Source organism: Equus asinus, chromosome X (genome assembly GCF_041296235.1).
Source record: "Equus asinus isolate D_3611 breed Donkey chromosome X, EquAss-T2T_v2, whole genome shotgun sequence".
In the NCBI taxonomy this organism is placed as follows: domain Eukaryota; kingdom Metazoa; phylum Chordata; class Mammalia; order Perissodactyla; family Equidae; genus Equus; species Equus asinus.
Genome location: NC_091820.1, coordinates 122844041 through 122861038, shown reverse-complemented (window position 1 = coordinate 122861038; position 16998 = coordinate 122844041). Strand labels below are relative to the sequence as shown.

The 16998-nt window shown below is 41.9% G+C and overlaps 1 protein-coding gene across 1 annotated transcript in view; it reads right to left on the bottom strand.

The window, feature by feature from the left end:
* Window positions 1–10547: 10547 nt before the first annotated feature.
* HPRT1 (hypoxanthine phosphoribosyltransferase 1) overlaps window positions 10548–16998 on the bottom strand; it is a 33632-nt gene continuing 27181 nt past the window's right edge. The window contains exons 7-9 of the mRNA XM_014829407.3: window positions 12005–12051; window positions 11728–11804; window positions 10548–11201 (exon numbers count right to left, since the gene is read on the bottom strand). Of these exons, the coding sequence (XP_014684893.2) occupies window positions 11136–11201; window positions 11728–11804; window positions 12005–12051 (190 nt within the window). The 3' untranslated portion in view covers window positions 10548–11135. The remainder of the gene's footprint in view (window positions 11202–11727; window positions 11805–12004; window positions 12052–16998) is intronic.

The following is a 16998-nucleotide window of genomic DNA, read 5'->3' as shown; positions in this document are numbered from 1 at the left end:
TCCACCAATGGATGACTGGCTGAACAAAATATCATATATACATACAATGGAATGTTATTCAGCCTTAGAAAAGAAGGAAATTCTAACACGTGCTACAACATGAATGAACCTTGTAGACATTATGCTAAGTGAAATAAGCCAGTGACAAAAGGGCAAATATTCTGATTCCATTTACATGAGGTCTCCAGAGTAGTCACAGTCATGGAGACAGAAATTAGAAGGCTGGTTGCCAGGGGCTGCATTTCGGGGGGGAGGCCTGAGGAATTATTGTTTAATGGGTACAGAGTTTCAGTTTTGGCAGATGAAAAAGTTCTGGAGATGGATAATGGTTATGGTTGCGCAACAGTGTAAATGCGCTTAATGCCACTAAATTGTACACTTAAAAATGGTTAATTTTATGCCATGTATATGTTACCACAGTAAAAAACAGCGCAAGAACCTCCCTGAGATAATAATCACTAAAATTTGGGGAACTCATCTTTTCTACACTTACGTATACACATATATATATGTTTTTTCTTTTCTGTCCTTGTAGAAGTCCTATTAATTAATTTAAAAATATTTTATTATATTTCAAATGTGAAGTGTACAGAATCATAATGCAGATGCCCATGTACCCCCTATTCAGCTTTACAAATGGTAACATCTTCCATGCTTGCTTGAGATCTTTTATAAAGTCTTTTTTATTATGTAATATTATATGTAAGATTATACAATATTATATATTTAATGCGTGTGTATAAAATAAAAATGCGCACCTGAGAACCCAGCACAACACCCGCCCTCGGACCTCAGCCCCCATGGATACCTTTGAACCCCTCTGTGCTCATCCCCACCTCATCCCTCTGCCTCTTCCTGCCTGCACCTCCCCCCTCCAAGACGCACTAGCTTACTTTTGTGTTTATTATTCCCTTGCTTAAGTAATTTGTCGCATATGCATATAGCTCTCTTCTGGCCACCTTTTGCTGCCTAAAATACTACCTCATAACTTAGTGAGTTAAAGCGTCAACCATTTAATTCTATCTCCTGATTCTATGGGTCAGGAATTCGGGCAGGGTCAGCTGTGTGACTCTATTTCACATAGCGCTTGGGTTGGTCTGGAAGGTCCACATGGGCTCCACTCAAGGCTGGAGCCTTGGTGGGGATGGGTAGAAGACTGAGTTCAGCTGGGCCTGTTTACTGGCACATAGGCTCCAGAATGATCGACTCTGGGTGGTCAAACTTCTCTCGTGGTAGCTCAGGACTTCCGTTCCAAGAGAGCCAAACAGAGCTATAAGGCTTCTTATGACCTAGCCTCAGAAGTCCTGGAATGTCACTTCCGCTGCAGCCTATTGTCAAGCGAGTCTCTAAGGCCAACCTGGATTCAAGGTTTGAGCACTGGTTATGTTCCAGATATGTCACCTTGGACAAGTTCCTTATGGTCTCTGGGGCTCACCTCCCTCATCTAAGAAAATGGGGGTAGCAACAGGCCCCACCTCGAGGGCTTGTGTGAACTCAGAATGAAGTAATGCACGCAAAGTGCCTACACACAGTAAGCGCTGGGTCAAGATGTAACTGCTATTAAAAACAGGGAAGCTGGCGCTCACAGGGTGGGTTAGAAAAGGATGGAAAGCTGGGGTGGCGGGACTAGGACAGCAGGGATGGGGAGGCAACAAAGTATCTCTGAATAGACCATTGGCATAGCCCTGACTCATGTGTCACCCTAATAACTAATTACTTACAACTAGGATATGCGAGCCGGGGGCCTGAATGAAGCACAAACACTAACAAATGAATCCAATGCATTCCAGGGGAATAACACAGCCACGCTGAAAGGGATGGAGAAGAAAATAACTACGGAATTTTGGAAAACAGTATTTTTTTCTTTTATTTATTTTTATTTTATTGAGGTCATATAGTTTATAACATTGTGAAATGTCAGTCGTACATTAATATTTGTCAGTCACCATATAAATGTGCCTCTTCACCCCTTGTGCCCATCCCCCACCCCTCTTCCCCCCAGTAACCACTAATCTGTTCTCTTTGTCCCTGTGTCTGTTTATCTTCCACATGAGTGAAATCACAGTGTTTGTCTTTCTCTGTCTGGGTTATTTCGCTTAACACCATACCCTCAAGGTCCATCCATGTGGTTGCAAATGGGGCAATTTTGTCTTTTTTATGGCTAAGTAGTATTCCATTGTATACATATCTCTCTCTCACATCTTCTTTATCCACTGGGCACTTGAGTTACTTCCACGCATTGGCTATTGTGAATAATGCTGCAATGAACGTAGGGGTGTGTAAGTCTCTTTGTATTGTTGATTTCAAGTTCTTTGGATAAATACCCAGTAGTGGGATAGCTGGGTCATATGGTATTTCTATTTTTAATTTTTTGAGGAATCTCCATATTGTTTTCCATAGTGGCTGCACCAGTTTGCACTCCCACCAGCAGTGGATGAGGGTTCCCTTCTCTCCACAACCTCTCCAACAGTTGTCATTTTTTGTCTTGGTGATTATAGCCATTCTAACAGGTGTAAGGTGATATCTTAGTGTACTTTCAATTTCCACTTCCCTGATGATTAGTGATGTTGAACATCTTTTCATGTGCCTGTTGACCATCTGTATGTCTTCTTTGGAAAATGTCTCTTCAGATCCTTTTTTTTTCTTTTGAGGAAGATTAGCCCTGAGCTAACATCTGCTGCCAATCCTCCTCTTTTTGCTGAGGAAGCCTGGCCCTGAGCTAACATCCATGCCCATCTTCCTCTACTTTATATGTGGGACACCTACCGCAGCGTGGCTTTTGCCAAGCAGTGCCATGTCCGCACCTGGGATCTGAACTAGAGAACCCCGGGCTGCCGAAGTGGAACATGCGCACTTAACCACTGCGCCACTGGGCCGGCCCTTCTCTGCCATTTTTTTTTTATCGGGTTGTTTTGCTGTTGTTGTTGAGTTGCATGAGTTCTTTAGATATTTTGGAGATTAACCCCTTGTCAGATATATGATTGCAAATACCTTCTTCCAGTTGGTGGGTTGTCCTTTTCTTTTGTTCCTGTTTCCTTTGCCTTGCATTATTAGCTCTTTAGTCTGATGAAGTCCCATTTATTTATTTTTTCTTTTGCTTCCCTTCCCCAAGTAGACATGGTATTCAAAAAGATCCCTTTAAGATTGATGTCAGAGTATACTGCCTGTATTTTCTTCTAGGAATTTTATGGTTTCATGTCTTACTTTCAAGTCTTTAATCCATTTTGAGTTAAATTTTTTTTTTCTGAGGAAGATTAGCCCTGAGCTAACTACTGCCAATCCTCCTCTTTTTGCTGAGGAAGACTGGCCCTGAGCTAACATCCATGCCCATCTTCCTCCATTTTGTACGTGGGATGCCTACCACAGCATGGCTTGCCAAGTGGTGCCATGTCCACACCCGGGATCCAAACCGGCGAACCCCGGCCGCCAAGAAGCGGAACGTGTAAACTTAACTGCTGCGCCACCGGGCCGGCCCCCTTGAGCTAAAATTTTTGTGTGTGACATAAGATAATGGTCTACTTTCATTCTTTTGCATGTGGCTGTCCAGTTTTCCCAGCACTATTTTTTGAAGAGAATTTCTTTTCTCAGTCGTATGTTCTTAGTTCCTTTGTTGAAGACTAGCTGACTGTAGATGTGTGCTTTTATTTCTGGGCTTTCAATTCTGTCTCATTGATCTCTGTGTCTGTTTTTGTGCCAGTACCATGCTGTTTTGATCACTATAGCTTTGTAGCATATTTTGAAGTCAGGGATTGTGATGCCTCCAGCTTTGTTCTTGTTTCTCAAGATTGCTTTGACTATTCAGGGTCTTTTGTTGCCCCATATGAATTTTAGGATTCTTTGTTCTATTTCTGTGAAGAATGTCATTGGGATTCTGATTGGGATTGCATTGAATCCGTAGACTGCTTTGGGTAGTATGGACATTTTAAGTATGTTTATTCTTCTAACCCATGTGCCTGGAATCTCTTTCCATTTCTTTAGAACATCATGGATTTCTTTCAATGTCTTATAGTTTTCAGTGTATAGGTCTTTCACCTCCTTGGTTAAATTTATTCCTAGATATTTTATTCTTTTCGTTGCGATTGTAAATGGGATTGTATTCTTGAATTCTCTTTCTGGAAAACAGCATTTTGATTGGATACTATAAGGCTTACAACAAAAAGATCTGTCCACAAATACTGGACTCTAGTTAGCAAATCTGTTATAGGCATATGTAACTACTTTATGATACGAGGGTTGCACAAGTAAGTGAACAGAGCCACATTCTCACCGTGAAAGAAAAAAGTTTAAAAATAAGGAAACGGGGAAGGCTAGAATAAATCCTGCAGTGTGGATTAGAGTGGAGATATCAGTACATTTATTTTCATATGTGTGTGTACATGGGTTAGTATGCGTGCTTCTACTTGCTAGCTCTGTCTTAGGAGGACCCAGAAGCAAGGACACCCCAATAGTAAGAAGCACATCTCGCACGCGGATCCTGCTTTCTAATACCATTCTTCAACAAAGGAACCAGGGCTCCTTGGAGTAATGGCTGATGCTGGACCAGGGCAGGAAAATACAAGTGAACCTGTAGTGTCTTGTGGTGCCAGAAAGTAAGGCAGTGCTCAAAAAGGGGTGGGGCATGACAAGAGGACACAGGAGCTAAGGCGGGGAGGTGCAGGCAGTGTTCCAAAGGAAGCCACGTGCAATATAATCGAACCTTCATCTTCAGAGCTCTCAAATATTGTCCTAATGAAAGGAATAGAAAACATGTTAGGAAAGGAAGTTCTACTGAAACACTACCAAGTCTGAGAGTCACTTCAGTCATGAATCATAATGAGGAAGCTCATTATGAAGTGCACCCATATCGTGTAAAGAGAAAACGTGAAATTTAATTTGGCAGTTTTTATCAGTAATGCTGGAAGTTACAAATAATAATGAAAGGCCATTAAAAAATCATTACTTTCAAGTGGTTTGAAGTATCTATAAAATTCACATTTAAAAATGGCAAAGAGCGCACACAATCCTTCATGCCAGAAAGTTATTTTGTCTGAAGCTGCCCACGGGATCGTAAAATAAGCCAGCAGAAAAATTTGAAGATCACATTGGAAAAACTTGGTAATTGTCTTTGAAAATGCTTCCTAGTGCCAGAGGAAGTCAGTCTACATTCTTAAAGATCAGCTCTGACCTCAAAAAGCTGTTTAATGTACAAGTCATTTGAAATGATTACCATCAATGAGCTTAATATTTTCCTCTAAACTCTCAGTATATTCGTTTCCACACAAGAGCTGGGCACTAAACGTTAAGTGGCAATGAACTAAGAGGGCAGGTTCTGGAATGAGATTGCCTAGGTTCAAATTCCTCATCTGCCACTTCTAGCTGTGTGATCTTGGGCAAATTATGCAACCTCTCTGAGCCTGCATTTCTTCATATGTAAAACTGGGATGATTAAAAAAGAACTCCGCCTCATAGGGGTTATCACAAGGAGTCAAAAGCGCTTAGTATATTTCCATTGCATATGGTAATAATTCAAGAAATATTAGCTGTTAATAAAAAGAGGTTTTGGGGGGCTCAACTTGAAAAATATGTTTTGCTTCTAATTCTAGTTAATTCAGATATAATTTTAAAATACTGTTATTTCTTTTTCAACTTTCTATCATTTATCCAACAAATATTTATCGGGCACTCTCATTTGCCAGGCCCTCTTGAAGGTGCTGGGGATACAGCAGTGACCAGACTGGGAAAATTCTGCCCTCACGGAGCCAGCTGATGGTCTGCTGGGGCAGAGAGACAATAAGCAGAGAAACAGAGGAAAAGGTCAATTTGGCGTGTGCTTATGGGGAAACAGCTCAGCCATGGACATCTCCACACAGGCCACACAGACAAGGTCAACTGCAGTCTGACCTAAGCCTCAAAGGAACAGACTGTGACCCTCCTAGGAACATGGTAAGGTAAACAGCTTTGTGATGAGCTGTTCCAAGGCTGTTTGTCACCCACCTCCCAATTCTGCAGAGGCCGCCATGAGGCAGTTTCTTATATGCCTCCCTGGTGCCCGAAAGGCATGGGACTTTCAACCTTGCCTCCCCACCAAGGCTAGAGCCGCAGGCTATAAAATCATTTAGCTGGAGTATGGAGCCAGCTCCTCCACGACAGGGCAACCCACCGCTTGTGTCATCTGTCCTCTCTGGTTTGGTGTCATCCTGCGGGACCGGGGATGCGGGAAGCTGACATCACGCGGATTGTGCTCATGCTCAGTAATAAACAACCTGCACCGACTTGGGCTTTCTGTTTCCTCCCCACTGAAGCTGCGGCAGTGGCAGGTCCAACCTAGCAGTAGTTGTTGCCCGTAGAGACTGCTGAACAGTGCTAAGGACTGTGAGGAAATGAAAACAGAAGGAAGGTAATGGAGAGTGACTCCGAGGCTGTTAGAGAGGGAGATCAGGGAAGGGTTCACCAAGGTGATATGTGAGCCAGCCAGGCTGATCTGAGGGAATTGAGTGATAGGCAGAAGGAACAGCAATTACAGAGGCCTGAGGGCAAGGGGGAGATTGGCAGGTGTGAGGAACTGAAACAACAGCAGTGGGCTTGAAGTAAAGTGAGCAAGGAGGAAAAGGATAAATGAAGCTAGACAAGTGGGCAGGGCTAGTTTACACATGGGCTTGCTGGCCATAGGATAGCTTCAGTTTTCAAGTGTTAAGCAGCCAAGTGATATAATCTGATTTATATTTTTAAAAGATCATCTCCCAAAAAATCAAGAGTAAAATAAGATGATCCTAAGTGCAGTGTGGGGGCTGAAGGGGCAGGGGGCGAGAGCAGAGGCAGGGGGAGCAGCTGGGAGGAGCAGTCCGAGCGCTGTAGCTCTCGCTAAGGCGTGGTGGACACAGACGTGGAGCCATCCCGGAGCTTGCTCAGCACACTGGTGGTACAGGGACGCAGCCAGCGTGCTGGGAGCAGCGCGGCGGGAAGAGATTATCCGCCCTTGTAAGGACTTGGGCTTTCACTCCAAAACGGGGAGCCACAGGAAGGATTGGAGCCGAAGGGTGACTCAACCCGACTAAAGTTTTCGTTAGGATCACGTTGGCTGCTGTGTTGAGACTGCGTGTGTGTCAGTCAGGTGGAAGGGGGACAAGGGTGGAAGCCGGAGGTCAGGTCGGAGGCTACTTCAATAATCCAGGGAAGAAATGTGGCCCGTTTGTCCATGGCAGACTTCTCCTCCACTTATTTGGCAACTGAACCTCTGTGATGGTCTCTCCTGTGAAATGTGCTGTGAATAAATAATGTATATAAAGCACTTGGCACAGCATCTGATGCTTATTAATTTAAATAGTACTTACTATTGGCATTACCAGTTTCATGCCTGAAGCCTCTGCAGCTACTTTCAGAACTGCTCTTAGAAGTTCTTGTGCCTTTAAAAATGCAAGTAAAATCTTATCACTCCCTGCTTAAAACCCTCAAGTGCCTTCCCACTGCAGAATGCAGAAAATCCATACTTTCCCACGGTCATGGTCTGGCCCTGGCCTTCCTCTCCAGTCTCAGGTCCTACCACTCTCCTTACTCAGCCACACTGGCCTCCCTTCTCTCCCTCCACTGCCTCAGACGGCTCACCATCTCAGCATCTTTTGCATTTGCTATTCCTACTGCGAGGACCTCTCTACTCCTAGCTCTTCCTTCGTGCGGCTGGTTTCTTTTCCATTCAGTCGCAGCTCAACCAATTGACCTTCCCTAACCACCTTATCCAACATATGGCGCCCACTCCTCACCCTCCAGTCCCTAGCACTTTGCTGTTCTAGATCCTTCACAGCCTGCCACTATTTGAAATTACCTTGTTTACTATCCCTTTCTCCCACTAGAATGAAATCTTCATGAAACCAGGAACCTTGCCTGTCATTCCGAGGACCTGGCGCACAGAGGGTGGTCAGTGTGCTTCCAGAATCTCACATGCCAGGGAAAGACATTAATGGATTGACTTTCTAAGTTAACCAATTAGAAGAGTAGCTCAGATTATCTATAAAGCTTTTATACATGGAATTAAAGTGGGGACATACCTGTATTTACAGGTATGATACATATAACATTCTAAGCATTCACACTACAGGAACACATAAAGGGTTCAACACACATGAACTTTCCATTCACTAAGGCTTACCTCTTATTTAAGCACCAACATTCCCCTGGATGGTAATATTCCTAAAACAGATTCCATGTTTCCCTATCTCCTAAAATCAATCAAATGAAATTTAATTTCCCTTTCCTTATGAACATCCCTTATTATATGGGCTGTAATTGAAGTGCAGCCCTGAAGGATTCCTGATGTGTGACGTTTATGAACATTTGTTCCTATACTAAATGACCAGATGGCCCCACGATGGTATAGCATGTTTTTCTTCTTCTCCCCAAAGCCCCCCAGTACATAGTTATGTATCTTAGTTGTAGGTCCCTCTGGTTGTGCTATGTGGGACGCCAGCTCAGCATGGCCTGACGAGTGGTGCCACCCTGGGCCACTGAAGCAGAGCGCGCGAACTTAACCACTCGGCCACAGGGCCAGCCCCAACGCTTTTTCTTTTTAATACTTTTCCTCTACACCTGTTATGTGTAATGACTGTTATGCTGAAAATTACTGCTCCTCCTGTCAGTATCTCCCTTCCCCTATCTTATAAATGGACTATATCTAATCTGTTGACAGTTTGTTAAAGAAATAAAATTTTTAGGGGCCAGCCCGGCGGCACAGTGGTTAAGTGCACACGTTCCGCTTTGGTGGCCCGGGGTTCACCGGTTCAGATCCCGGGTGTGGACATGGCACTGCTGGGCAAGCTATGCTGTGGTAGGCGTCCCACATATAAAGTAGAGGAAGACAGGCACGATGTTAACTCAGGGCCAGTCTTCCTTAGCAAAAAGAGGAGGATTGGCAGCAGATGTTAGCTCAGGGCTAATCTTGCCCCCCCCCAAAGAAATGAAATTATTAGAAATTTATTAGAAAGTATGCCCCAAAAGCAGATTAAGTAAGGTCTCAGGAGTATTCTTATGAGAAAAGTGCTGAGTTTCAGGAGGCCTTTCCTTCCTGGCTGTTAGCTGGGTTTCTTCTTGGGTTTGCCAACCAGATAAAACATAACCACAGCCTGAGTTTGGGCGAATCAGAAGGGGAAACAGTTGAGCTTCCTTATGACACTGTAGCAAGAATCAGACAAGATCTTAGTTTAAATCTCTGCCACTTACTATCCACGCATCTAACTTCTCAAAACATTCATACTTTTTAGCAGCAACTAATGTTTATGGAGCACTTGCTATGTCTCAGGCCACCGTCCTGTTTCACCTGCACTATCACATCTTAATTAATCCTTACAATAAGTCTGTGAAGGAGACAACATTATCCCCATTAATCAGCTGAGAAAACAGGTTCCAAAGTTAAGTAACTCGATGTCACACAGCTAATAAGCAAAGATCAGGACAGTCAAACTCAGAGCTCTTAGCTATTCATTCATTCAACAATCATCTGAGCTCCTACTATCTTTGAGGCACCAAGTACACATCAGTGAACAAGACAGATAAAAATTCTTGCCCTCTTTATGCAACTTACATTCTCGAAGACGTGGAGGGGAGAGACAAACAGCAGGCTATAAATACAAATGTAAACTATACAGCTTGTTATTAGGTTATACCACTCAAAATTGCCAACAGCCAACTATTTTTACCTACAAAAATGGTAATTTCACATGGTTCAACCTACAGAAGGTGGTAGGCACAACTGAAAAGGGGAGGGTAAGGAGGCCTGGCAGCCGCGGCAGGCTGCAGTAGTGAACAGGGCAGCCCTGGAGACCTGGGTGAGGTGCCATGCCGTGGGGAGGGGGAGGAGTCAGGAGTTAGTTATTTCCGATACTACACTCGCACGTGGTAATGTGCTAACGACGACTTCAACCTCACAGGGTTGTGAGGCTCAAATGAAATAACAAAAGTGAAAAAGTTTTGTAAACTAGGAAGTTCTAGGACTATAACAAATTACTGTTGACTATTATTTAAATTTCTCTACTTTGCTACTGGGAATTACAGCAAATTTTGAAGGCATAAATATAGCTAGATGGCTGGCAAGGTTGCGAGTTCCTACCTTACCTGGAAGAGAAGCAATTAAGAGCTTTGGTTTAAAATTTTTCTTCCTGCTCCCAGAAAACAAAAAGTTTTGTTGTTGTTCTTTAGTTAATAAAGTATTATCTGCACAGAAAAGGTTAACAGGACATGTCTGAAACCAACTGTTGAGATGCAGGTGAGACTGCGATCTAAACGATTTAACAGAATTCCAAGAGAAAGCCGTGTTATCTTAGATAGTGAAATGTAGTAAGTACACTATGCGGGTAAGAACTCTGCCAGCTCCGCCAGTCCATTGTACCAGATAATCTTTATCTGCTGTGCTTGGTGACGATTACAACGAAACCAGCTACTAAAGCTTAACAGACAAGGAAAAGTAACCAACACAAAACTACACTAGGTTAATTTGTAGAGAAATGATAGGTATGCATAGTTTCTGTTAAAGAGACAGCCTTTATTTTAAGGATTCTTACATTGAAGAATTCAAAAAGTGGTGAAGGTTTTTGGAATTTATTGATTTGTATTTAAAAGGAACTGTTGACAAAGATTCACCAGAAATTATCTGAACAAGTGGGAAAATACAGTTAATACTACCAAAACACTACTAAAATAATTCCAGGACATGTGGTTTATCCAACATAACAATACCTCTTAGATGCTGTCACTGATATGAAAACTGACCGCTTCTTACTTAACACACAGTGGTATAATAAACAATACTTAATCACTTCTGTTCTTTCCTGAATATATAAAAATTAAAATACCAATTAAAAAACTAATATATCTTCTCTTTAAATGTTTCTTACAGATACAATTTCAATATTTTCATTCAATAGTGGTGTGGTTTAAGAGATTTTTCATTCACAAGTCAAACAACAATTCACCCAAAGTGAACTGATAGTCTATAGGCTCATAGTGCAAATAAAGAGTTCAGGAATGCAGCAACTAACATTTCTAAAATACAAAACAGATAAAATTCTTAGAAGATACATGCAATAAGTTCTACTAAGCAGCTGGCCACAGAACTAGAACATTTGATAATTTCACTGGTGATTTCAATGAGACTCCAGATGTTTCTCAACTCAACCTGAATTCTCATCGTAGGCTTTGTATTTTTCTTTTCCAGTTTCACTAATGACACAAACGTGCTATAAAAAAAAAATCCAGAAATTCATGTTAGAAAAGTGCATTCTGAAATGAAAGGTAAGAAGAGCATTTTGCATATCGTATAGGAATAGTATTATGCTGCAGGGTTTTTTACCAAACAGAGGTTTGTGCAGTCTTCCTAATCCTCCCCACCCATGTTCATAAATGCATACTTGGGACTCCTGCCTCCAGAGGAGGAGGTGGGTATTTGAAGGAGAGTGAATTAAAAGTCTTAAACTAGTTCATTTATTTCTTACTTATGACCACATCTATCATCTGAAACAATAATGGGACAGTTATTGTATACTAAAGCTGTTCAACTGTTTCAGCCAGCAAGAAGTGTCACCCTAGCCTGGCCAAATTCCAGCTCTAAGGACACTGTGTATTTGACAACAGCTTTATCTGACTAATGCGAACCATTGGTCGGTTCCAATTATGAGGTGCTGGAAAGAGAGAACAATTCTTCTCTTTTGTAAATTTTTATATGGGTTCTGAAAAATGAGAGTGAGGAAAAGAAGCATTACTTACATTCAAATCCCTGAAGTATTCATTATAGTCAAGGGCATATCCTACGACAAACTTGTCTGGAATTTCAAATCCAACAACTAAAAAGAATCATAATTTATCATTTAGATGCAGAAAACATCACTTCAAATCTAAAATTCTAAAATCTAAAAAATTACAAATAAATACTTGCAAATGGGCCTTCTCTACAAATATTCTCCAAAGTAACTCTAAACCATTTCATGTAAAATTTGTTTAGGTTAAAGATGGTTAAATGATTGACAAAAAGCAATTCACTTACAGTCTGGTCTATATCCAACACTTCGAGGGGTCCTTTTCACCAGCAAGCTGTTAATTACAAAATGTGACATGTGACATATGGAGACACTACAGGGCACTACAAAAGAGAACATTAACGTTCTCAAACATGGTTTCATCTGCATTTAGCATACTATGGTGAGTTTTAACATATCCAAAGAAAGACTATGAAATGGAGAGCTAAATCACAGGGATCACTAGGCGGGGGCAGCCATGAGCTCACGCTACAGATGAGGACCTTGACTGAGCTTCAGCTGGAACACGATGGCCGTTTCTGAGAGCTGCACCCTGACTACCCACGCACCCACCGGAGGGCAGCTAATCAGGAGAATGAGTGAGTGGGGACTGCCAACAAGCAAAGATGAAAAGATAAGGGCTCTCAGTCCAGAATCCCTGGAAATACAATCCCTAAGCCACAAAGGGGTGTGGGAGGGGTAAGCATTACCTTTCAGACTTTTAATATGCGGCTTACGAAGAGGAACTTTAGGCTAAAAAATAACCAGCATGCTAAAGGAGCTAGTATCTCTTTTTGAGAGCAAAAACTGCAGGTAGGATGAGTCAACTCGAACAAAAGCTAATTTTGTAACCCAAGTGCTGCCTCCTGAAATTTTCAGCCATTAAAATAAAAGCTGTAGACAGTGCTTTGAAAGCCTTTATATATATTAAGGGCAGTCCCCCAAAAACATGATGTCATACCTTCCCAGATAAATATATTTAAAGAGCTGAAAGGCACCTAAAGTGATCCTCAACCTCAGCTGCACCTCAGAATCACCTATGAACTCTGAAAAAACCAAACAGAACTCAGACACCCAGGCCACACCTCTGACCAATTACATCAGAATCACTGGGGATGAGAGACAGACACAGGCTGTTGTTTTTTTCAAGCTCACAGGTGATTCCAATACGCAGCCGACGTTGCGAACCACCGGCCTACCCTTAGCCTCCAAGGGGTCATCTAATCAAGCCCTCATGACTCTCTTCCAGTAATTAGAAGATACACTTGGACTCAATTTCCAATTAGAAAGAAAATAAACCAATCACAGCAAAAACCCTCCCTTTCCTCTATCTGAACCCACTCAAGAACACTCCAGAAAAGGTATCATTAAACTCAGTGCAAGCTGTACTAAGAGTTTAAGGGAATTCGGCACCTCATACGCCTATAGATGTGAACGTTTAATAAAGCTCCATCTGTAAGTCATGATTCTAACTCATTTTTGAAGCAACTTTCATAGAACTCCAAAGATATACAAATGGCCAAAAAGCAGATGAAAAGGTGCTCAACATCCTTAGTCGCCAGAAAAATGCAAATTAAAACCACAATGAGATACCACATCTCACACACTAGGATGGCCATAATTTAAAAATATAGACAATAACAAGTGTTGACAAAGACATGGAATACTGGAACCCTCATACATTGCTGGTGGGAATGTAAAACATTAAGCAGATACTTTGTTAAAGGGTCTGGCAGTTCCTCAAAATGTTAAACATAGAGTTACCATATGACCTAGCAATTCTACTCCTAGGTATATATCCAAGAAAACTGAAAACAGGTGATCAAACAAAAACTTGTACACCAATGTTCCTATCAACATTATACATAAGAGCTGAAGAGGAGAAACCCAAATGTCCATCAGCAGATGAATGGGTAATAAAATGTGGTATATTCATACAACGGAATATTACTCAGCTATAACGTGGAATGAAGTACTGATATATGCTACAACGTGGATGAACCTTGAAAATACGCCAAGTCAAAGGAGATACAAAGGACCACATAGCCTATATCCCTTTATATGAAATGTCCAGAGGCAAATCCACAGACTTTCCATAGAAAGGTTAGTTGTTTGCCAGGGCCTGGGGGAAAGGGTGAATGATTGCTAATGGGTACAGGGTTTCTTTTGGGGGTTATAAAAAGGCTCTAAAATTAGACAGTGGTGATTGATGCACAAGTCCGTGAATATACGAAAAACCACTGGCTTGTACAACTTTTAAAGAGTGAATTTTATGGTATGTGAATCACATCTCAATTTAAAAAATGGGTAATCATTTCCAGAACTAGCTACACGTAATGTGCTAAAAACCTTACTACCCTTCCTTCACTCTAAAAGGCACAATTAAGCAGCTGCTCACTACAATGAGATCCATCACATTGTTTTTTTTTTTTTTTTTAAGATTTTATTTTTCTCCTTTTTCTCCCCAAAGCCCCCCGGTACATAGTTGTATATTTCATTGTGGGTCCTTCTAGTTGTGGCATGTGGGACGCTGCCTCAGAGTGGTCTGATGAGCAGTGCCATGTCCGCTCCCAGGATTCGAATCAACGAAACACTGGGCCGCCTGCAGCGGAGCGCGCGAACTTAACCACTCGGCCACGGGGCCAGCCCCCTAGATCCATCACATTGTAATAGCCAACACTGGAACAGCATTTTGCAGTTTAAAAGACTTTCAAATACGTTCTCCTTTGAATCCCACAGCTTCCCTATAAGTGCAAGATGTTAACAATCACTCTCACTTAAAGATGAGTAAACATGTTCAGAGAGATTACGTATGGGACAGTTTTTCAGGTAAGTGGGAGAAAATACCAGACTGAAAACCCCAGTCCATGCCTTTCTCACTCTACTTCTCGAGAACCTGCAAACTAGACACGCAGCAGGAAGAGCCTCAGAAGTCACCTAGGCCAGGCATTCTCAACAGAAGCCACATCACCTCCAAGGGAACTGAAACTGGTTCTTGGCAAAGGGGAGCTAGGGGCAGGAGAGCTTAGACATTCCAAAACTCAGCCATACCTAACAAAATTTTATTCCTTAGTATTTAATTTCTCTCACTGGGATCTCTGAGGTAGCATGAGTAGCACTGACATTGAGTTCACGGAAGATACATGAAACATATGCAAGATCAGTGCTACAAAGCTATGGTGAACAGATGACTGATTAGAGGACTTTCTCTCATGAGCTGCCCGATCCAGGAGCTGTATTGTGAGAGGTGGCCTGTGAGTGCTTGTTGGCTGCCTTGTGGGGGTTAATTTTTTGATCCCCAGTTTATATATTATTTAATTCCACGAAAGTAATTTATCCCATTAACCATGTCAAGTATGCCAAGAAAAAGTGTCAACAAATTCTCAATGAATATCTGGTAGTTAATTTTTTTTCTTAAAGATTGGCACCTGAGCTAACAACTGTTGCCAATCTTCTTTCCCCCCCCTCCCCCCCCCCGCCCTGCTTTTTCTCCCCAAATCCCCCCAGGACATAGTTGTATATTTTCAGTTGTGGGTCCTTCTGGTTGTGGCACGTGGGACATTGACTCAGCATGGCCTGACGACCGGTGCCATGTCCACGCCCAGGATCCGAACAAGGGAAACCCCGGGTCGCCGAATCGGAGTGCGTGAACTTAACCACTTGGCCACGGGGCCGGCCCCTAGTTAATTTTTAAGAGATTAATTTTTTGATTGTTTTGACTCTTGCTAGAAACAACCGCTTTTGGATGATTTTTTTTTAATGTGATTACACTGCTATTAGGTATTTATAGAAATTTCTAATTTGCATATATAATTTGATACATTACAATTTATATGAGTAAATAATATTAAACATTACTAAGCAGATAAAGTTTAAAGTTAACTGCTGAAAGCTTTTTCAAATTTTTTATTTCAAAATAATTACAGATTCATAGGAAGCTGCAAAAAAAAAAAAACCCTCGCAGAGCAGTCCCATGTGCCCTTTCTCCAGTTTCCTCCAATGCTAACGTCTCATGTAACTGTAGTAGATTACCACAACCAGGATGGGGACATTGCTGGACCAACCTTATCCAGATTTCACCAGTTTCATATGCACGTATTTGCGTGTTTGTAATTCTATGCAATTTTATCACACGTGTGGATTCATGTAACCACCACCACAATCAAAATACAGAACTTTCCATCACCTTAGGCTCTCTCTTGCTACCTCTTTACTTATAGTCACATCCACCAGTCACTCCTAACTCCTGGCAACCACTAATCTGTTCTCCATTTCTACCCCATTTTGTCACTTTAAAGTTATATAAGTGGCATCACACAGTAGGTAACCTTTTGAGACTGGCTTTTGTAAGCACAATTCCCCTGAGGCTCATGCAGGCTGGCATGCGAATGAAGAGTTGGTTCCTTTTTATTGCTGAGTAGGACTCCACGGTAGGGTGTGCCACAATTTGTTTAACCATTCATCTACCTAAGGACATTTTGGTTGTTTCCAGTTTGGGGCTATTACAAATGAAGCTGCAATGAACATTCACGTACGGGTTTTTATATAGACATAAGTTTTCCCTTCTCTGGGATAAAGCCCAGTAGTGCAACTGCAGGAGTTGTATGCCAGTTACAAGTTTAGTTTCTTAAGAAACTCCCAAAATGTTTTCCAAAGCAGCCATACTATTTGACATTCCTACCAGTTAATAGTCTTTTATTTTTTTTCCCCTCCCCAAAGCCACAATACATAGTTGTGTGTTCTAGTTGTAAGTCTTTCTAGTTCTTCTACGTGAGCTGCCACCACAGAATGGCCACTGACAGACGAGCAGTGTGGTTCCATGCTCGGGACCCGAACCTGAGCCACGGAAGCAGAGAGCGCCGAACTTTAACCACTAGGCCATCAGGGTTGGCTCAATAATCTTTTAATTTTTAACTTAACTTTTAAGTTAATAAAAAGCTTACCTAGTCATTCTTAACCCTACATTGAATAAAAATAAGCTTTATACTTAATCTTTTTATGTATAAAGCACAGATATACACAGACTACATAAACAGATATACAATATATCTGTGATATTAAAATTTAATGGTGAGGGAGACATTAGGAAAAAAAGGTTGAGAAACACAGACTTAGGCCAACTCCACCACTAAGAAATGACCTAATGAGCCAGCCCTGAAGGCCTGGCAGTTAAAGTTCGATGCACTCCGCTTTGGGAGCCCAGGTTTGGTTCCCAGGTGCAGAACCACACCACTTGTCTGTC